The sequence below is a fragment of the Kogia breviceps genome, chromosome 3 (assembly GCF_026419965.1).
Source record: "Kogia breviceps isolate mKogBre1 chromosome 3, mKogBre1 haplotype 1, whole genome shotgun sequence".
NCBI classification, from domain to species: domain Eukaryota; kingdom Metazoa; phylum Chordata; class Mammalia; order Artiodactyla; family Physeteridae; genus Kogia; species Kogia breviceps.
In genome coordinates this window covers 25,465,003-25,486,819 of record NC_081312.1, presented here as the reverse complement: position 1 = coordinate 25,486,819, position 21,817 = coordinate 25,465,003, and the positions used below count along the sequence as shown (strand labels likewise).

The 21,817-nt window shown below is 40.2% G+C and overlaps 1 protein-coding gene across 3 annotated transcripts; it reads right to left on the bottom strand.

The window, feature by feature from the left end:
• Positions 1-1,632: 1,632 nt before the first annotated feature.
• NOXRED1 (NADP dependent oxidoreductase domain containing 1) lies at positions 1,633-20,538 on the bottom strand. 3 transcript variants are annotated; one of them, XM_067027988.1, is made up of 7 exons: positions 19,863-20,538; positions 18,184-18,355; positions 16,269-16,480; positions 11,501-11,681; positions 10,796-10,947; positions 9,916-10,138; positions 1,633-1,975 (listed from the first exon to the last, which is right to left on the bottom strand). In XM_067027988.1, the coding sequence occupies exons 2-7, from the start codon at positions 18,336-18,338 to the stop codon at positions 1,798-1,800; spliced, it is 1,101 nt and encodes a 366-aa protein (XP_066884089.1). In that variant the 5' UTR covers positions 18,339-18,355; positions 19,863-20,538; the 3' UTR covers positions 1,633-1,797. The 3 variants fall into 3 exon arrangements, with proteins under 3 accessions (XP_066884089.1, XP_058913659.2, XP_066884090.1); XM_067027989.1 differs by lacking the exon at positions 19,863-20,538 and adding an exon at positions 2,618-2,688 and having other exon boundaries at positions 1,900-1,975; positions 18,184-18,445; XM_059057676.2 differs by lacking the exon at positions 19,863-20,538 and having other exon boundaries at positions 18,184-18,445.
• Between the last annotated feature and the right edge of the window lie 1,279 nt (positions 20,539-21,817).

Here is a 21,817-nt window from a genome sequence, read left to right as displayed (position 1 = left end):
AAAAAAAATAAAAGGAAATGTGTTATGAAAAAGGATGGGAGAAGTTCTCATTCCTTTTTGGCATCAGAGAACAAAATTTTAAAAATATTTTTTTAGATTTGTATTTACCTGTTAAAACAACATGGCTTATAGAAGTATATCATTGACCATGGACTAGGGTCCGGGGTTTGTTTACAAGGCGTTTTATGTGGTAACTCCAGACTTTTATAAAATGAAATTCAGACCAGAGTCTACCTGTGACTGGACTGTTCAAAAGAAATTAAAAATACTTCTTGATGCTTGAATGACTCCAATTCCACTCTAGTTTTATAGAATAACTTCTCTTTCTCTTCCCAGCCACACTTCTTAATCCTAAGAACCACTGTAGGGCTACCATAATCCAGAAGGGCAATAATGTACCCTATCCAGTTCCTTACATCTGAATGAATAGTCAAAGGAATCCATTTCTTTTCCTACTGAGAGAAAAAACAGTGCCTCAAATTAGCATTCGTGTCATGTGTTAATGTTTGATGATGAACCTAGTTTTTTCCCAAGTGGACTAGCAAAATTTTATCTTACGTTATTTAACACCATACCATTGAGTCTGCTTGGCTCACAAGCAAGCAAAAAAGAAAAATGTAAATGATTAACCTAAGACCATGGTGGTTTACATGTAGAGTGAATGGTTTTGTTCCAAAGCACTTTAGCATTTGGCAAACAATAGTTCTGTTTAGTGACAGAGCATAGTCAGCACCATGCTTTCTCAACTTTATGGTTACTGCTTTGTTTTCTACTCTATTATAACTGACATAAAGTAATTGCAAAACGTAAAGGAAATAAATTTGAACTGTAGGAATAAAATCTATATTTTGCAGAATTATTTTTAGCCATTTAATATAAATGCTGGCATTTTTTGGGGGGGGTGTGCTGTGTTGGGTCTTCGTTGCTGCACACGGGCTTTCTCTAGTTGCAGCAAGTGGAGGCTACTCTTCCTTGTGGTGCGTGGGCTTCTCATTGCGGTGGCTTCTCTTCTTGCAGAGCATGGGCTCTAGGCATGCAGGCTTCAGTAGTTGCAGCACACGGGCTCAGTAGTTATGGCACATGGGCTCTAGGGTGCGCAGGCTTCAGTAGTTGCGGCATGTGGGCCCAGGGCACGCAGGCTCCAGAGCACACAGTCTTCAGTAGTTGTAATGCCAGCTATTTTTAAAAATGGTTTTATGGTTTAAAATAGTTTAAAGGGGAACAGCTTTAAATAAGATAGTACCAGAACAGTCGTGTTTAGCTGAAATAAGCCTAAAATGAGTCATAATTCAATTAAGATTGTTTACCACATATTTTATTTTTCTATTCAAAGTGTGGGACAATCAAGGTGTATCATTTGTCAGCTACATACTGCTACAGGGAAAGAATGTAACTACATACTGTAGCTACATATTGTAGGAAAAGAATGCTACAGAAGAAGTATGTAACCATTTAATAATGACAATATAACTTCTTGAATTTAGCTTTTAGACAAAAGATAATTTGAATTAACTGAATTGATAATTAGCTGCTGGGGAAGCAGCTTACTGAAGTGTATCAGGTTATGTGGTTTCATTCAATTGCTTCCAAAAGCCAGACACACGCAAATATACTGATGTAAAGAACCTCTTGTTTTATTCTAGATTTTAAAGAGCAATCAGTACAATTTTCTAATTCCTTACTGCCTAACATATGGCAAACACCATACAGTCACATGACTTCCACTGTCAATTATGATAATCAGGGCATTACCACTGTAGAGGGAGAAAAAAATCCTGATTCCTGAGGTCTCTTCTCTTATTGGGATGAAAAACCCGTGGAAACCTCTGGCTCTTGTTCTTTGGTTAGGGTGATGCCAAATGAATCACAGTATAGATGGGTAAGGTTGTCCTGAAAAGTAGTGCTGTGTGAGAGATACTGGCTAAAGGGAGTTTCCTTGAGTTGCACAGCAGTCAGATCAAACCAGGGGAAAGGCCTGGGGTAGGAGAAAAAAATAGTGTTACTTTTTTATGTCTGTTTAATACATCTGATTTTGCTGTTAAACATTTCCTTTAAAGAAAGTTCTCCTCCACTTGGAAATAAGGTTCTTCATTTTCTATATCAAACTAATTAAAATTCTTAGTTAAATTAAAAATTCATCTGGGTCTATTCAACACGTGGATTTAATTGTACTTATGAGTTTTCACACTTACAATTCTCTAAGTGCATTTGGGGAGGATTTCATAATTAGAGAATGATTATGACAATAAAATCAACATCCTTTTCAGTATATTTTCCTTGAATTTAGAAAGAAAATACATAAGAGGATCATGGACATTAGGAATGGAAGAGACCTCGTTTCTTTTACAATATCCTCTTCAAAAAAAAAAAAAAGATACCCTCTTCAACTGTATAGGAAAAGAAGTAGGAGTTAACAGGCAAATAAAAATGAAGCAATGTTAAGTATTAGTCTGTAGTGGAATTCAACTTAAAAAGCATTAAGACATAGGGTTTTATAGTATTAAAAAAAATCAGGAGTAAGGCAAGGATATCTGCTCTCACCACACTTATTCAACATACCACTAGAAGTTGTAGCCAGTGCAACAATGCAAGAAAAGGAAATAAAAAGCACACATACTGGAAAGGGAGAACTGAAACTGTTGCTATATATAGATGACATGATTGTCCATGTAGAAAATCCAAAGGAATCTAAAAACAAAACAAAAAAATCTCCTAGAACTAATAAATGAATTCAGCAAGGTCACAGGATATAAAATAAACATAAAATAAATTTTATTTATATATATTAGCAATGAACACTTGGGCAAAAAAAACCTAAAAATGCAGTTCCTTTCACACACACAAAATAGAATACTTAGGTGTAAATCTAACAAAACATGTACAGGACTTGTATACTGAAAACTATGAAATGCTGATGAAATAAAGAAGATATAAATGGAGAGATATACTGTGTACATGGATGGGAAAATTTAACATTATAAAGATGTCAACTCTCCACAAATTGATCTATAGATGTAATGGTAAAACAAAAATTAGTGACAACACCAAATGCTGGTGAGGATGCAGAGAAACTGAATCATACATTGCTAATGATGTAAAAGGATATAACGACTTTGAAAAAGTTTGGCAGTGTCTTAAAAAAAATAAACATGCAACCAGTCATTGCACCCCTGAGCATTTGTCCCAGAGAAATTAAAACTTATGTTTACACAAAAACCTGTACATGAATGTTCAAAGCATCTTTATTCATAATAGCCCAAAACTGGAAACATCCTAGATGTCCTTCAACAGGTGAATGATTAAACAAACTATGGTGCATACATGTCATGAAAACATAACTGCCGTGAAAACTATGCAGCAATAAAAAAGGAATAAATTATTGATACACACAGCAACTTGGATGAATCTCCAGAGAATTATGCTAAATGAAAAAGGCCAATCCCCAAAGGTTGCATAATATATGATTCCTTTTATATAATATTCTTTTTTTTTGCAGTACGCGGGCCTCTCACTGTCGTGCCCTTTCCCGTTATGGAGCACAGGCTCCGGACGCGCAGGCTCAGCAGCCATGGCTCACGGGCCCAGCCGCTCTGCGGCATGTGGGATCTTCCCAGACCTGGGCATGAACCTGCATCCTCTGCATCGGCAGGCGGACTCTCAACCACTGCACCACCAGGGAAGCCCTATATAATATTCTTGAAGTGACAAAATCATAGAAATGGAGAACAGCTCAATGGTTGCCAAGTTGGGGAGGAAGGATCAAGATAAAGGATCCCTAGTTATAGAATTGTTCTGTATCTTGACTGTATCAGTGTCAATATCCTGGTCGCGGTATTGTACTATAGTTTTACAATATCTGTGTATAGATATTGTACTATGGTTTGTTCCATTGGGGGAAACTGGATAAATGGATACATGAGATTTCTTTGTATTATTTCTTAATAACTGCATGTGAATCAAAATTATCTAAAAAGTTTTTTTGAAGGGGGGATAGAATTAAAAAGTATAATCTACCAAGAAGATGTAAAAAGTACAAACTTCTGTTCATCAGATGATATGGCTTCAAACTTTATAAAATAAAGATTAGAAATATAAAGAGAATTTGAGAAACTACAATCATAGTAGAAATGTTAATATGCCATGCCTCCCATTCTAACAGGTCATCTGATGAAAAAGACCATAGAGCAGCACTCTTCCAACGTTAATGGACATATCACTTGGGAGCTTGTATAAAGGCAGATTCTGATTCCATACATCTGGGGTGGGGACCCATAATCTGCATTTCTAAACAAACTCCCAGATGATGGCATGGTTATCAGGCAGTTTGAGTGGCAAGGATATGCTGAAAAGGGGAGAAATAAAGTGAAAAAATATATTCTGAATGATAAGACCACCCCTCTCCCTACACATGTGCAGCTTTCATTCCCCAAGTTGGGTCCCAAAGACTTAAAGATACAAATATTCAGGGTTTCCCAAGGAAAAAGCTGATCAAACCACTCTGTAGTAAAGACCACAGTAGTAAACACAGAGTTTCCAAGCAACTTTTTAGTAACCAGGATATTAAATATGAGCAGACAGGACTTCCCTGGTGGCACAGTGGTTAAGAATCTGCCTGCCAGTGCAGGGGACATGGGTTCGAGCCCTTATCTGGGAAGATCTCACATGCCACAGAGCAACTAAGCCCGTGCAACACAACTACTGAGCCTGTGCTCTAGAGCCCATGAGCCACAACTACTAAATCCATATGCCTAGAGCCTGTGCTCCGCAATGAGAAGCCACCGCAATGAGAAGCCCTGCACTGCAATGAACAGTAGCCCCCGCTCGCCACAACTAGAGAAAGCCCGTGCACAGCAAAGAAGGTCCAACGCAACCAAAATAAATAAATTTATTTATTTATTTATTTTTTAAAAATGAGCAGACAATCAAGGTTCTCCATATACTTGAAGAAAGCCTCTAAAATGAATGATAGAGACCAAAATAAATCGTCAAAAAAATCCTGAAGGGAAGACTCCTCAGAGAAGAAAAAACTCTATCATTTACATTCTCAAAGGGATAAGAGATGGTATTGCATAGGGAAATGACAACAGGTGCTACATAAAAAAAGAATATTTGGAGACTAAAAAAATCTTTGAAAGTCAAAATATAGCAAAATGAAAATATGTTCTAAATATAATAGTAAAAACAGGATAGTTGAGGAAATCTCTCAGAAAGCAGAACAAAAAGAAAAGATAATGAAAATAGGAGAGCTAAAGAAAATCAGATCAGCCCAGGAGGTCCAACATTTGGCTAATAAAATATTCAGAAAAGAGAACAGAGAAAACAGAGGGAAGGGGAGGAAATTATCAAAGACATAATAGGAGAAAATTGGAGAACTTGACGTTCAGATTGAGAAGGACCATTGAATGTTCTGTTTCTTTTATGGGTGGCAATTACATGGATATTTGCCTTACAATAATTCATTAAACTGTATATTTATGAATTTATGGAATAGGTACTTTTCTGTGTACATATTTTACAATTTGTTTTAAGTTAAGGGGGAAAAAGGGAGAGGTCCATCAACTGCTCAACACAGTGCATTAAAATAGACACACATCATGACACATAATAAAATTTCAGGATGCTGAAGTCAAAAGATACTATAAGCTTCCAGAGAGAAAAGGAATAGATTTCAGACCAAGCATGAATTGAAGAATTAGAAGGGCACTGTACCTCTCAACAGCAATTTAAAAGCTGAAAGATGATGGAGCAATGCCTTCAAAATTCTGAGAGAAAATTGTTTCTACCCTAGATTCTTTTTTTAAAAATTCTTTTTGTTGCAATGGTGAATGGGATTGTTTCCTTAATTACTCTTTCTGATCTTTCGTTGTTCATGTATAGGAATGCAAGAGATTTCTGTGCATTTATTTTGTATCCTGCAACTTTACCAAATGCATTGATTAGCTCTAGTAGTTTTCTGGTGGCATCTTTAGGATTCTCTATGTATAGTATCATGTCATCTGCAAAGAGTGACAGTTTTACTTCTTCTTTTCCAATTTGTATTTCTTTTTCTTCTGATTGCTGTTGCTAGGACTTCCAAAACTATGTTGAATGATAGTGGCAAGAGTGGACATCCTTGTTGCTTTGTATTTCTGTGGTGTCCATGGTAACTTCTTCTTTTTCATTTCTAATTTTATTGTTATGAGTCCGGCTAAAGGTTTATCAATTTTATCTTCTCAAAGAACCAGCTTTTCGTTTTACTGATATTTGCTATTGTTTTCTTCATTTCTATTTCATTTATTTCTGCTCTGATCTTTATGATTTCTTTCCTTCTACTAACTTTGGGTTTTTTCTTCTTTCTCTAGTTCCTTTAGGTGTAAGGTTAGATTGTTTATTTGAGATTTTTCTTGTTTCTTCAGGTAGGCTTGTATTGCTATAAACTTCCCTCTTAGAACTGCTTTTGCTGCATCCCATAAGTTTTGGATCATCGTGTTTTCATTGTCATTTGTCTCTAGGTAGTTTTTGATTTCCTCTTTGATTTCTTCAGTGATCTCTTGGTTATTTAGTAATGTATTGTTTAGCCTCCATGTGTTTGTGTTTTTTTACATTTTTTTCCCTGTAATGGATTTCCAATCTCATAGCATTGTGGTGGGAAAAGATGCTTGATATGATTTCAATTTTCTTAAATTTTATGAGGCTTGATTTGTGACCCAAGATGTGATCTATCCTGGAGAATGTTCTGTGTGCACTTGAGAAGAAAGTGTAATCTGTTGTTTTTGTATGGAATGTCCTATAAATATCAATTAAATCTATCTGGTCTATTGTGTCATTTAAAGCTTGTGTTTTCTTATTAATTTTCTGTTTGGATTATCTGTCCATTGGTGTAAGTGAGGTGTTAAAGTCCCCCACTATTATTGTGTTACTGTCGGTTTCCTATTTTATAGCTGTTAGCAGTTGCCTTATGTATTGAGGTGCTCCTACATTGGGTGCATATATATTTATAATTGTATATCTTCTTCTCAGATTGATCCCTTGATCATTATGCAGTGTCCTTCCTTGTCTCTTGTAACATTCTTTATTTTAAAGTCTATTTTATCTGATATGAGTATTGCTACTCCAGCTTTCTTTTGATTTCCATTTGCATGGAATATTTTTTCCATCCCCTCACTTTCAGTCTGTATGTGTCCCTAGGTCTGAAGTGGGTATCTTGTAGACAGCATACATATGGGTCTTGTTTTTGTACCCATTCAGCGAGCCTGTGTCTTTTGGTTGGAGCATTTAATCCATTCACGTTTAAGGTAATTATCGATATGTATGTTCCTATTACCATTTTGTTAATTGTTATGGGTTTGTTTTTGTAGGTCCTTGTCTTCTCTTGTGTTTCCCACTTAGAGAAGTTCGTTTAGCATTTGTTGTAGAGCTGTTTTGGTAGTGCTGAATTCTCTTAGCTTTTGCTTATCTGTAAAGCTTTTGATTTCTCCTTTGAATCTGAATGAGATCCTTGCTGGGTACAGTAATCTTGGTTGTAGGTTCTTCCCTTTCATCACTTTAAATATATCGTGCCACTCCCTTCTGGCTTGTAGAGTTCCTACTGAGAAATCAGCTGTTAACCTTATGGGAGGGGTTCCCTTGTATGTTATTTGTCATGTTTTCCCTTGTTGCTTTCAAAAATTTTTGTGTTTAATTTTTGTCAATTTGATTACTATGTGTCTCGGCATGTTTCTCCTTGGGTTTATCCTGCCTGGGACTCTCTCCGCTTCCTGGACTTGAGTGGCTATTCCTTTCCCATGTTAGGGAAGTTTTCAACTATAATCTCTTCAAAGATTTTCTTGGGTCCCTTCTCTCTCTCTTCTCCTTCTGGGACCACTATAATGCAAATGTTGTTGCGTTTAATATTGTCCCAGAGGTCTATTAGGCTGTCTTCATTTCTTTTCATTCTTTTCTCTTTATTCTGTTCCGTGGCAGTGAATTCCACCATTGCGTCTTCCAGGTCACTTATCCGTTCTTCTACCTCAGTTATTCTGCTATTGATTCCTTGTAGTGTAGTTTTCATTTCAGTTATTGTATTGTTCATCTCTGTTTGTTTGTTCTTTAATTCTTCTAGGTCTTTGTTAAACATTTCTTGCATCTTCTCGATCTTTGACTCTTCTTTTTCCGAGGTCCTGGATCATCTTCACTATCATTATTCTGAATTCTTTTTCTGGAATGTTGCCTATCTCCACTTCATTTATTTGTTTTTCTGGGGTTTTATCTTGTTCCTTCATCTGGTACAAAGTCCTCTGCCTTTTCATTTTGTCTATTTTTCTGTGAATGTGGTTTTCTTTCCACAGGCTGAAGGACTGTAGTTCTTGCTTCTGCTCTAACCTAGATTCTATACCTGGCTATGTTCTCAATAAAATATTAGGTTAGAATAAAAACATTTTCAGACATAGTCCCTAAAAATTACTTCCTACGCAGGCTTTTCTTAGGAAGCTACTGGAGAAGGACAGATTCCACCATAATAAAGAAGGAAATGAAGCCAGAGGAAGAGGGGTCCAGGAAAAAGAGATCCACCATAAGAGAGAGGTGAAGAGAATCCCAGGATAAGGGGGAAGGAAAATTCCCAACCTGAAAGTGTACCACAGGTCATTGATGATTAATTAGAACACAAAATAGAAGAGGGGGGAAGATCAAGGATTACTTCCAGGTTCTGGCCTGAACAACTCTGCGAAGGAGCATGTAATGGCAACCGAAGTCCCCGAAGTGGAAAAGATCACCCAGGAACAAAGTATAGATGAAAAGAAAAGAAGGCCTAGGACAAAGCCCTGAAAACTCCCAGATTTAAGGATGGGGCAGAAGAGGAGCTGACAAAGGAGTGATCAGAGGGACAGGAGGAAAATGAAGAGAATGTGAGGGTATCATGAAAGCTAAGAGAAAAGATTATTTCAAGAAGGAAGGCATGTTCAATAGCCAAGGAAGAAAAGGATTTAAAAGTGTCTAGTGAATTTAGTGACATGGAAGTCACTGGTAACAAGGGCAACCATTTGTCCCTATTAGATTATTAAAGATTAACAAGAATGATCTAGGGCTTCCCTGGTGGCTCAGTGGTTGAGAGTCCGCCTGCCGATGCAGGGGACACGGGTTCATGCCCCGGTCCGGGAAGATCCCACATTCCGTGGAGCGGCTGGGCCCGTGAGCCATGGCGGCTGAGCCTGTGCGTCCGGAGCCTGTGCTCCTCAACGGGAGAGGCCACAACAGTGAGAGGCCCGCGTACCGCGAAAAAAAAAAAAAAAAAAAAGAATGATCTAACAGTTATCAACCTATAGTGAAATGGCACTCTCATACACTATTGGTAGAAATATAAGTATCACTTTTTTGATAAGCAATTTAGGAATACCTATCAAACATAAACTATATATAACCTCTGACCCAGAAATTCTATTGGTACAAGTGTGCAAAGTTTAAGGATGAAATGTTCAAAGCAGCCCTTTGTGCAAAATGTGGGGCAGAGGGAACTACACTGCCATCAAGAGGAAATAGGATGACTGAATGTAGCTAAAGAAGTATATCCAATGGTTGCCTGCACAGTGTTCATAAATGAAATAGATATGATTGTACTAACATAGAATGGTACCTATGATGTAGTAAGTATAATCCCCATGTTTCTAAAATGTATATAGAGATACAGATATGCATATACAATATAATGACAATATAAATATATGTTTGTAAATGCATAGGTAGAAAGACAAAAATACAAAAACCATCAGAGGTAAAGTCTATGAAAAGGGATTTGGGGGGCAAAGGAGGGCTCTCACTTTTCTACTAGTTGGATTTTTTTTTATAAGAATGTGTTCATTTTATACATTTCTAAAGATAACATAAAGGAAAAAGATAACAAGCATCTGCTAAGAAAACAGTGTGGGAGAAGTTAGAATGGCCACTCGTCTAATACTTTACCTGTTCCGAGATAGGTTCTTGGCATAGGCTTTGCTGACAAAATCTTGTGCTTGAAATTTTTGGAAAGACACTCTGTCTTTCTCACAGGCTTCCAAGTGCTTGGAGAGGAACAGTTCATTCAGAAGCTGCAGCACTTGTGAGTGGGGCATGTCCTTTGCTGTGCAGACATTTATGGCTGCATAGAACACTCCTTCCAACCACTTGATATTGAGGATTATTCCCCCTAAACATCAATGAGAAAGGAAATACCAGTTAGCACCACCAAAAAGGTTTGCAGGGAACCTAGGACAAACCCCAGACGGTGAACAGCCACCTTCTGTCCAAGACAGTTTGGTTATATGAACCTCAAGATAAGCGCTCTTCCTTTCCAGGCCAAGAGCCCTGTGTGTGTCCTTTATAACACATCACGTGTTGACCCTACCAGAGGAAGACAGATATGTTAATGTAGGCATCGCTGATGACAAATGCATCTCTAGAAATCTCTAGAATGGTCCTTGCCAATAAGGCAAACTGCAAGGTTACTGTAAGGAAAAGCCATTCAGTCCCAGACACTGCATCCTCTGGTTTAAATAGGCACTCTCCTCTGGTTGTTTCCAATTCATCCTTAAAGGGTCCGATTAATCACACTTCTTAGCTTTCCCTAAAAAGGCTACTTTTTGCCACCAAAGCTGTTCCCATGTAAAACCTAAATAGCTGAGAATGTATCTAGCTTGTACTTACACACACACACACACACACACACACACACACCCTCAGCACACATGCATGCACGCACGTGCACGCACATGCACACACACACACACTCAGGGATTTAATAAGATAGCAACAGGCCAAGAGGAAGGTAATTTTTAAAAGTGCCAAAAATATCGTGAGCCATTACCAGCAGGACTGTAGGGAAAGGTAGCCTGAAGAATCACAGGGTCTTGGAGAGCAGCTGTGATTTCCTTATTGGCCCCCCAGATGCTGGCAAGATCTTCAACACACTGATACTGAGGCCGCAAGACATTGGTGTGGTTCAGTAGGAGTTTCAACCTGAAAGTAAAGCCACCAAGGCAGGAAGTGCAGGGCCCAGACTGGAATAAAGCACCACGTGACCCACTGAGTTTCCATCCAGCCCCAGCAATGTAGTCGCCTGCACAGCACTGCTCACAGGCAAACGCAGGTTTGGGGCACTACATCTTAGCTGGATTGTTCACCCATCCACTTAACACTTATTCAATGTCACCACGAGCCAGGCACTGAGCTAGACACTCGAGGTACAAAAATAATTTCTGACACATGCTCCAGATCAATTTTCATGCTGTTGAGTGGTGTACAAGGGGAACACTAATCAGCTTCAAGTGGTTGGAAGTAATGCTCTGCTGCAGTTCTAAACATTTGCACATCAAAGAAAAGGTCCCACCCACAAGTGCTGTTAGTGGAAAAGCGGGCAAGACACAATTTCAAAGGCTGGCTGGGTCCTTCTGCCAATGAAGCTGCTTCCACCTTATGACTGGGAAATGACCAACCCCAAGAGGTAGGGGCCAGGGTGGAGATGAGGAGACAGAGCAGTTCTGCCAATCCTGTGCTCACCCTAACAAGATACCTGGGTAGGGGGACGGCAGCTACAAAGCTGTACACAATGCAGGCTTTTCCAAGGCTGGTTTGAATTTCTACGCAGATATTAGACAGCTGAGATGGCAGGCAGCAGAGGAATATCACGTTGGCCCACTCCACCAGAGAAGAGTTATGGTAAAAGCACTGGATTCCCAGGTTCTTGAATTCATCTGGGAGGGAATAAAGGAAGTCAGAAAGATCACAGTACAAAAAACTTTGAACTCAACATCAACGGTGGGGAGAGGATGACAATTATTTTATCTCAAGTCTTGTCACCACATAAATCAAAAGAGATTCCCTCATGCCTTCTAAAAGCCACGCGGCAAAGCCCTGACCCCGTGACTATGGCAGCAGGTGCCACTGCAGCAGTGCTCGAGATTGTAAGATAATTCATCCTTATCTTATGTTTTAGACCAAATGCTAGAATTTTTCAGATTTTTTTTTTTTTAGGAAGAAAAAAAGTCTGAATGAAGCCTTCTCCAATGTACAGAATTCATCGTGTACCAGATAAAGTACATACGTTATCTAAGGGAATCTCATAAGGACCTTATGAGACAGAGGCTAGTATTATTCCTATATTATAGATGCAGAAACTGAGGCTTCAAGAATTCTGTGACTGGGCCGAAGTTAAACAGCTTAACTGGCTTGAAATGGTGGGAAAGACTGAGAGAGTAGAAGAGTATAGGGCAGAGGATGGGAGGAATTTGGAAAAATATGCTTACAGTTTCAGTAAAGTATACACAATTTAATGTCAATAAGATATTTATAAATGTAGAAAGAAATGTGATAACTCATGTAGTTGCTAAAAACACTTCTTGGTAGTTAATCATTTAATTGTACTTATTGTGATCTGGATCCTCCAAAGTAAAAATGTGAACTCACACATGGTAGTATGTTTTAAGTGTTATCAGAGAACAGGATGTTAGACGTTGCAGAGGTCAGTTCTTCTCTTAACCACCACAAGTATGTGATAAAGAGGTTATCTGGGTACTCAGGTACTTCCAGGTAGGAAGATACACAGGACAAAGAACTTTAGAAAACATGCACATCCGCTCGTCTTCCATATGTGGTTCTCAAAAGTGTACAGAAGCTGATTCTGAGAATTTTGAATTTTTTTTTTTTTTTGCGGTACCCGGGCCTCTCACTGCTATGGCCTCTTCCGTTGCGGGGCAAAGGCTCCAGACACGCAGGCTCAGCGGCCATGGCTCACGGGCCCAGCCACTCCGCGGCATGTGGGATCCTCCCGGACCGGGGCACGAACCCGTGTCCCCTGCATCGGCAGGAGGACTCTCAACCATTGCGCCACCAGGGAAGCTCGAGCATTTTGAATTCTTGCTTCCTTAATACAACATACAGTGATATTCTCTAACTGTAATTTTATTATTAATAAACATATTGCTTCCCAGAAAAATATATGCATTTTATTGAAATGTCATATATACTGGTCCTATTGATGAGATTTAAGAAATCTGCCTTGAGGGGTTAAGATTTTTTTAGTTTCCTTAATATAGAAGGAACATTTACAAATCAATAAGAAAAATCATATAGGCATCCAACAGAAAAATTGAACAAAAAAGAACTCAAAAATGATGAAATTGCAATAAGCCTATAAAAAATTTTAATTCTTCTAGTGATCAGTGAAAGACATATTAAAATAAGAAAAATTGTAAAGGCATATTAAAATGGTGATTAAAAAAAAAAGATTCCCAGAACTGACAAGCGTGTAGTAAAATGGCTATTCTTACACACTGTTGATGAAAGTTTATACCTGAGCAACATCCTTTGTAGGTCAGTTTGAAAAAATATATTAGAAGTTTCTTTAAAAATTAAATATACCTACCATATGACCCAGCCACCCCATTCCCAAGTGTTTACTCAAGAAAAATTAAAGCATTTCTCCACACCAATATTTGTAACACAAATGTTCATAATAGTTTTATTTGTAATAGCCCCAAACTGGAAACAACCTGAATGTCCATCAACAGAGGAATAGATGAAATATGGAATATCCATGCAATAAAACACTACTCAGAAATAAAAAGAATATCAATACATGAAACAACATGGATATATCTCAAAATAATTATGCAGAGTGAAAGAATTCAGACCATTGCAGGGAGGAATAAATTAGGAGTTTGGGAGTAACATATACACACTACTATATACAAAATAAACAATAAGGACCTACTGTATAGCACAGGGAACTACATTCAATATTTTGTAATAACCTATATGGGAAAAGAATCTGAAAAAGAATGTATGTATATAGAATATATTCTGTATAATATATTCTATATATATACATATAACTGAATATATATAACTGAATCACTTTGCTGTACATCTGAAACTAACACAACATTATAAATCAATACTTCAATAAAAAAAATTAATTATAAAAAGAATTCAGACCAAAGAAAAAGTACAAACTGTATGACTCCATTTATACAAAATTCTACAAAATGCAAACTAATTGGTAGTGACAGAAATCAGATCAGTGGGGATTTCCTTGGTGGCACAGTGGTTGGGAGTCCACCTGCCAAGGCAGGGGACACGGGTTCGAGCCCTGGTCTGGGAAGATCCCACATGCTGTGGAGCAACTAAGCCCACGCGCCACAACTACTGAGCCTGTGCTCTAGAGTCTGCACACCGTAACTACTGAAGCCTGCGCGCCTAGAACCTGTGCTCCGCAACAAGAGAAGCCAATGCAATGAGAAGCCCGCACACCACAATGAAGAGTAGCCCCTGCTCTCTGCAACTAGGGAAAGCCCACATGCAGCAACGAAGACCTAACGCAGCTAAAAAAATAAAATAAAATAAACAATTAATTAATTAAAAAAAAAAAAAGGAATCAGATCAGTGGTTTCCTGAGTGGGTTCTGCAGGGAGGTAGAGAGATTCATTACCTTGATTATGTTGATGGTTTCACAGGAGCATACATGTGTCACAAAACATCAAACTGTACACTTTTATTTTTTAAATTTATTTTAAAAATATTTATTTATTTACTTAGGCTGCACTGGGTCCTTAGTTGCTGCACGCAGGATCTTTCAGTTGCAGCATGCAGGCTTCTTAGTTGCAGCATGCGGACTTCTTAATTGTGGCATGCATGTGGGATCTAGTTCTCCGACCAGGGATTGAACCTGGGACCCCTGCATTGGGAGCTAAGTCTTACCCACTGGACCACCACGGAAGTCCCTGTACACTTTTCAAAATATATATTTATTTATTTATTTATTTTCCTTTTTTTTGGCTGCGTTGGGTCTTCATTGCAGTATGCGGGATCTTGGTTGAGGCATGCGGGATCTTCTTTTCGTTGCCGTGTGTAGGCTCTTCATTGTGGTGCTCGGGCTTCTCTCTCGTTGTGGCTGTGGATTTTCTCTCTCTAGTTGTGGCACGCGGACTCCAGAGCATGTGGGCTCTGTACTTTGCGGCTTGTGGGCTCTCTTGTTGAGGTGCGTGAGCTCAGCAGTTGTGGCACACGGGCTTAGTTGCCCCGCAGCGTGTGGGATCTTAGTTCCCTGACCAGGGATTGAACCCACGTCCCCTGCTTTGGAAGGCAGATTATTTACCACTGGACCACCGGGGAAGTCCCCATGTACACTTTTAAAATGTGCAGTTTAGGACTTCCCCGGTGGTCCAGTGGTTAAGACTCCGCACTTCAATGCAAGGGGCACAGGTTCGATCCCTGGTTGGGGAACTAAGATCCCACATGCCTTGTAGCCTGGCCAAGAAATTTTTTTTTTATGTGCAGTTTATTATATACAAAGTATATCTTAATAAAGCTGTACCTGTACTTTGACCTAGTAATTTTGTTTTTTTAATTATGTACAAGGAAGTCCTACAAAATAAGGCACAGTTACATAAATTATCATACAGTCATACTTAGGAATACTACACAACCTTAAAATCATGAGTTTGAAGACTGTCAAATAATATAAGAATAGGCTCATGATACATTAAGTGAAAAAGGCAGGATACAAAAAGCTTTGTAGAGTGTTAATTACTGATATAATCTGATATAATGAGAGGAAAAAATGGGAAAGAAATGATAACCCTGCTAGGAGAATTATAGGTAGTTATTATTTACTTCCCTGTAGAGTAGTTTTCTAAATTTTCTATAACATTCAAATATTATTTTACATTAAAATTTTTTTGAAGTATAATTTACACATAATGCAACACACAGATCTGAAGTAAATAGTTTGATCAACTTTGACAAATGCATACACCTATGTAACTCACACCTCTCTCAAGATACAGAATATTTCCAACTCCCCAGAAAGTTCCCTTGGGCCTCTTCTCAGTCTCCCCAGAAGCAATCACTCTTCTGATTTCTATCACCATAAGTTAATAAATGGAATCATTATAAAACTTAAAAAAAATTTTTCAGTAAATGTTATTTTAAAAAAATAAGGCCAAATATTTGGAACTGGTAAACACCACTCAGACGCTAACTGGTCCAGTTAGAAAATTTGAATTCTGTTTGGAAAGCTTTTCTATATCAAAGACCCAGAAAGATATCTCACCACCAAGGACACAGGGAGGAGAGATGGATATAAATATTTAGGTGGAGAAGAAAGTTGCTTTAAGGAACAAGTTAAAAAACCATCTTTCTGGCTTTTCTCAGGGCCGGCAAGCTGAGAACTCGGCATGCTGTATGCGAGGATTCCTCTTTTGAGGGACCTTTTCAAAATGGCCTCGTCACCACCTAAAGAGCACACCCAAGCCTCCCTTCTACCGCGCAGTGCTCCTCACCCAGGGCCTCTGGCCTCCGAGTGGAGATCCTCAGGCTGCCAGCTGGGATGGGGACAAGCTGAAGCAGTGTATGAGCCAGCTGCTTCCCAAGGTGGCCGCCTCCAATGATGCCCACCTTTAACTCATTGTCATCAGGAGTGTCTTCACGCAATCCAGTCAAGTGACATCTAGAAGTTTGCTTCTCCTGTAATGATTTTCTGGAGAATGATTCTCTGGAGAATGAACACAGACACACACCCAAGTAAACGCAGACCCTTAGTCCTTCTTGACTGTCAACCTCTGACGTTCTCTTTTTTAATTGCCTCACATGCAGCCTGCTGTGACACCTTAAGTACTTCAGAGAGAAGAATTCCAATTATGTCCCACTGATCCAGCTTCAATGATGGAATGAAATGTTACTCCTGAGTGAATTTTCCAGGAAGTAAAGCATACCCCTTTCAAAGGATCAGAACTTGTTTAAAACATTCTCAAGTGAACATTTTTTTGGTTATATGTATTGTGCATTTCCCTGCCTTCTTAAATACAAGGTCTGACTATTTAACCATTTCTTTGACTCAGGACCATCACTGTGAACAGCCTAATTACAATTACACCTTATCCTGGAACATGGGGACCCAGTTCCTTCATTGTTTCCTGTGCAGACAGCTGTCAATTTCCATCTCCATCAGGATGAGTGCACCCCTCTCCTACTATACACCTCCTCTTTCTAGTTTGCTATTTCAGTTCTGCACAAACCCAGGAAACCACATAACTTAGCTTTTTTCCAAACGTAATGATTTATAAAAGTAAATGGTTTATAAGGGAAAACAGACCTAAGAAACTGAGGATCAAGGATCTGAGGCCACTCTTTCTGGAGGTTCACTTGACCCAAGATGAAAAAGTCTGACCTCTGAATACATAAGGCATTTTTTATGTTGTTATATGGCAATCTTGTATTTGTTCCGTATTTCTGTGAAAATTGGAGTCTTAAAGCTCTGGAGTTTCCATGTAAGCATCACAAGCCCCATTCTACTTAAGGCTTCTCTTTTGGTTAAAAGGAGAGCATTTTCTCTCTGTGCCTGATGCTTCCAAATAGAAGACGCCTCCTGGAAGTTTCCCATATTGGTTTCTCATCACTCATCTTGGAGGCAGCCAATAGGTTTACGCATCCTTATCAGTCAGCCAGTCAGCACACTTCTTGAGTAGTCTGCCTCCTCGGGTATGTGCTGTATCTATAACATGCTTAATTCAGATCTGGTCCCACCATCTAGGAATTAATCTAATTTCAGAGAAAAGTAAACTGAGAAGCAGACTGAGGGGTTGGGGGGTGGGGACAAATGCTCCAGGAGTGACCTAGAGTTACAGAATCCAGGAGCCTAGTCCTAGGTACTTGGCTCTCACACACCTCCTATTTAAGCGTCAGAAGCCAGGACTGGACTGAGAGCTTCTTTGAAAATCAGTATTCCTGGTTTCAGGCAAGTCATCCAGCCATAAGGACACCCAAATTCCCAGGAGGCTTTCTTGTGAGGAAGCATTCCACTGTTAGCTCAGCCCCAAAAGAAAAAAATGACCCAATTTTCAGCCAATAGCCATGGAATGGCTAGTGATTAGTAGCTGTGGCAGACAAGCTGGTCATCCTGATGAAGGAGTGAAGGACAGGATGGATGGATGAACGAATGAATGAATGGATTATTTAATGTCTACTCACCAAAAGGAAATCACCACTAATCCGTGCTTTATTACATAAACACAGCCAAGGGACCCTGGTGTGCATTTCCCTGGTGCTTTCGGACCAGGAGTACTTGAGTGTGGATTGGAAAAGGTAGGAGGACACTCCCCCTGCCAAAGTTATTCTCCAATATAAAAAGTTTAAGTCATCTGGATTCTCTGCAGTGAGATTCTTTTCCATCTGCCTGACCTTGGAGACCCAGCTTACCTCAAATTATGGAGTATCTTGCAGAAGAAGGTTGCGTGGGCACAGGCCTTGGTCATTAGCCCATGAGAACGGCCCAGCAAATACAGCCAGCTGTGGTCTTCCTCTTGAATCCCATACTCAAACTGCAGTGTCTCAAGGTCCTCTAGCATGTCCATCTCCAAACCAGCATCTCCTGCAACAACAGATACCAATCAACTCGGCTCCCTGTCCAGGAAGAAGAGGGAGTCTATGCAGGAGGGTGTGTGTGCCCAAGTCTCAGGATCTCCTGATGGTGGCTTCAGCACCTCTCCTCCCAGTTCTGAACTGGCAGCTCTCATCCGCTTCTCTGAGTGTGAGTCCTGGAGAATTCCTAAGCACTGACTACCCGTGAATCAGGAATACTGAATTCATGAAAAACCTGGACAAAATCCATATAGGCTCCAGGCACAGTTTTCAGCAGATGCGTTTACATTAACAATGGGTTTCACAGGCACTCTTCTCCCTTCCGTTCTCTCCTAGATTGTAGAAGTAGGACTGAACACTTAGACCACATTTCACAGAAATTCTCCCCTTTCATGAAACTCTGTGTTCCCCACAGGGTAGAAAAGAACCCAAACTAAATATCACGGTCCTTTGTCTAGGGCGGGGACATCTAGATTTTAGAAAATGAAGCCAGAGAGGTATAAGCCCATCCACATACATCTCTCACCAACCAAACAGAGGAGAAGATGGCTCTGCTCCTCAGTGGTTCTGGTCCTGGAGGGTAAGAACTACACTTTCAGGGAGAATTACCCAAGAAGCTTCTCATTATGACTCCTTAGCTACCAGATTACTTCAGTCTTGGAGCCTTAAAGGGGCCAGCCCCACTTAGAGGTTTTCCAGACCTGCAACATGAGGGCAAGAATTCCTTCACTACTTCTTGGAGTACTACACCAGGGCAGTATGGGATACCCCTTTTCCCCACAGAAGTTTCTAGACTTCTAGTTTTTTTTGTTTTTGTTTTTGCAGACTGCAATATCATACAGATCTTAGCACTACTCAAAGAGTTATTTTTCAAACCCCTTCTTTTTGTGTTCAAGAAATCAATGAATAATAATAAATAAAACAATAAACAAAACAATAGATAAAATAAACTCTGGGGATCTAATATACATCATGGTGACTATAGGTAAGAATACTGTATTGTCTACTTGAAATTTGCTAAGAGTAGATCTTAAGTGTTCTCACCACACACACAAAAAAGGTAACTGTGAGGTGATGGACACGACACGTTAAATTAACTTGACTGTGGTACTAATTTCGCAGTGTATATCAAATCATTATATTGTTATCACTTAAATATATACAATATTTATTTGTCAATTATACCTCAATAAAGCTGGGAAAAATAATATTCAAAACCCTAATCTATTTTATAGAAATGGCAAAATTGAGATCAGAATTCAAAACTGCTCCTCTCTAACCTGCTTTTTAAATTTAAAAAAAATTTTTATTGAGGTGAAATTCACAAAACAGCCATTAAAAAGTGAACAATTCAGTATATTCAGTGTTGTTCACCCACTACCTCTAGTTCCAAAACATTTTCAACTCCCACCAAAAGAAAAGCTATACCCAATAAGCAGTTACTCCCCATTTCCTCCCCACCCTCCCACTCAGCCCCTGGCAACCACATATCTGTTTTTTAATCTCTGTGGAATTACCTTTTCTGGCTATTTCACATGAATGGAATCATACAAAATGTGACCTTTAGTATCTGGCTTCTCTAATCCCTTTTGTAGGAGGGCTGTTAGGTCACTCTCTCAATCGCTTTAAAAGCAAAGTCTGCAGCACTTGAAGTGAAGAGCAGACAAGTTTTCAAGTCTAAGAAACCCTTCCTTAGACCGTAACAGTGGGTAGGGCATCTGAATGTTGCAAGTGATGTTTCCTGATCCGAAGGAAAGATATGCTCAAAACCTTCCAGCTCAGCATGACAACGCAGCACACGTTAACTTGTATAAGCGTGGATTCTAGAGCCATCCTTTACTCACGCATTCTCAAAAATGGGGATCTGCTGCTTGTGGCTTTGTAACACATCGAGTTGGCTAGGCTGAACTACATTTTCCCGCATTCCCTTCCCTGTCTGTTTCCAGTTAGGGTGTGCCACCACAGGACAGGTTTCCGTGCAGGATCTGGAGGTGGAAGTGCAGCAGCCGTTTGTGCTTGCGAGGCTGGGTGGGCACTTTCGCTGTCTGCGGGCGGCGCTGTTGCTGTGGGGCAGCAGTTGGGCCCGCAACTGATACACCTTCCCTGGGATCCTCCTGTAGCTTCTCACACTCCTGGGCCAGGTTTGTGTTCAGCTGTGTGACAAAGGCCACCAGTGAGCTTCCCCTGCAGGTCATCCACTTCCTCAGGCTGGAGGCGGTGCGAACTGGCCGGGGTTCCAGTCCATCCTCATGGGCTCCAGCTCATCCTTGCTCCCCCTCCCCTCGCTTTTTATCCATCTTCCCTTCCCCACTGCCTGCCCTATGGATTTCTAGCTCTACCACCAGACATGAAGATAACCTTCCAGAGACTGTACCAGCTGCCATACTTGAGCAAGGTCAAAGCCCTGTAATGAGTCCCACATATGGATAAGACAGGTAGACAGACTGGCAGGCTATATACTCCTAGTTGTTCTGCTTCTCTAAATGAACCCTCATACACTAGTTAGGTCACCACTGTTTATATGAAGATCGGCCAATAAACTTCAGCACAACTTAGCAAATTAAACTCCTGTTTCTTCAATAGCAAGAGGGTTGATCTGGAAAGGAACCAAATATGAGGTTACCTGGAATTGCAAAGTACAGGAGCAAAGGATGGAATCTGATCCCCTTAGAGCAGGCTTTCTCCGCATTGGCACTACTGATATTTGGGGCCCGATCATTCTTTGTTGTAGGGAGCTGCCTGTGCATTGTAGGCTCTTTAGTAGCATCCCTGGCCTCTATCCACTAGATGCCAGGAATTCCATCCAGCTGTGGCAACAAAAAGTGTCTCCAGGGCTTCCCTAGTGGCGCAGTGGTTAAGAATCCGCCTGCCAATGCAGGGGACACGGGTTCGAGTCCTGGTCCGGTTAGATCCCACATGCTGCGGGGCAACGAAGCCCGTGCACCACGACTACTGAGCCTGCGCTCTAGAGCCCACAAGCCACAACTACTGAAGCCCATGCGCCTAGAGCCCGTGCTCCACAACACAGAGTAACCCTTGCTCGCCGCAACTAGAGAAAGCCCACGCACAGCAACGAAGACCCAACGCAGCCAATAAATAAATAAATAGATAAATAAATAATAAATTCTTTAAAAAAAAAAAAAAAAAACTTGTCCGGATATTGACACGTCTCCTGGGGGGCAAAATTGCCTCCAGATGAGAACCACATTGCCTTAAAGCCTGCTGTGTGCCTCTGTACGAGCATCTTCTCTTCCCCCTACCACTTCACCCACTCAACACAGCCACGAGAGCACAGAATCCTACAAGCTCTGAGAGAATCGTGCCCTCCCCTCACAGATTAAGATAATGAGTCCAGAGAGAAGGGGACTCGCCCAGCGCCACACAGCTTGTCAGTGGCAGAGCTGGGACGAGAGGCCAGGTCTTTAGCCAGCGGGCAGTGCTCCCTCTGTTAACCACACGGCCCTGCCTTGCC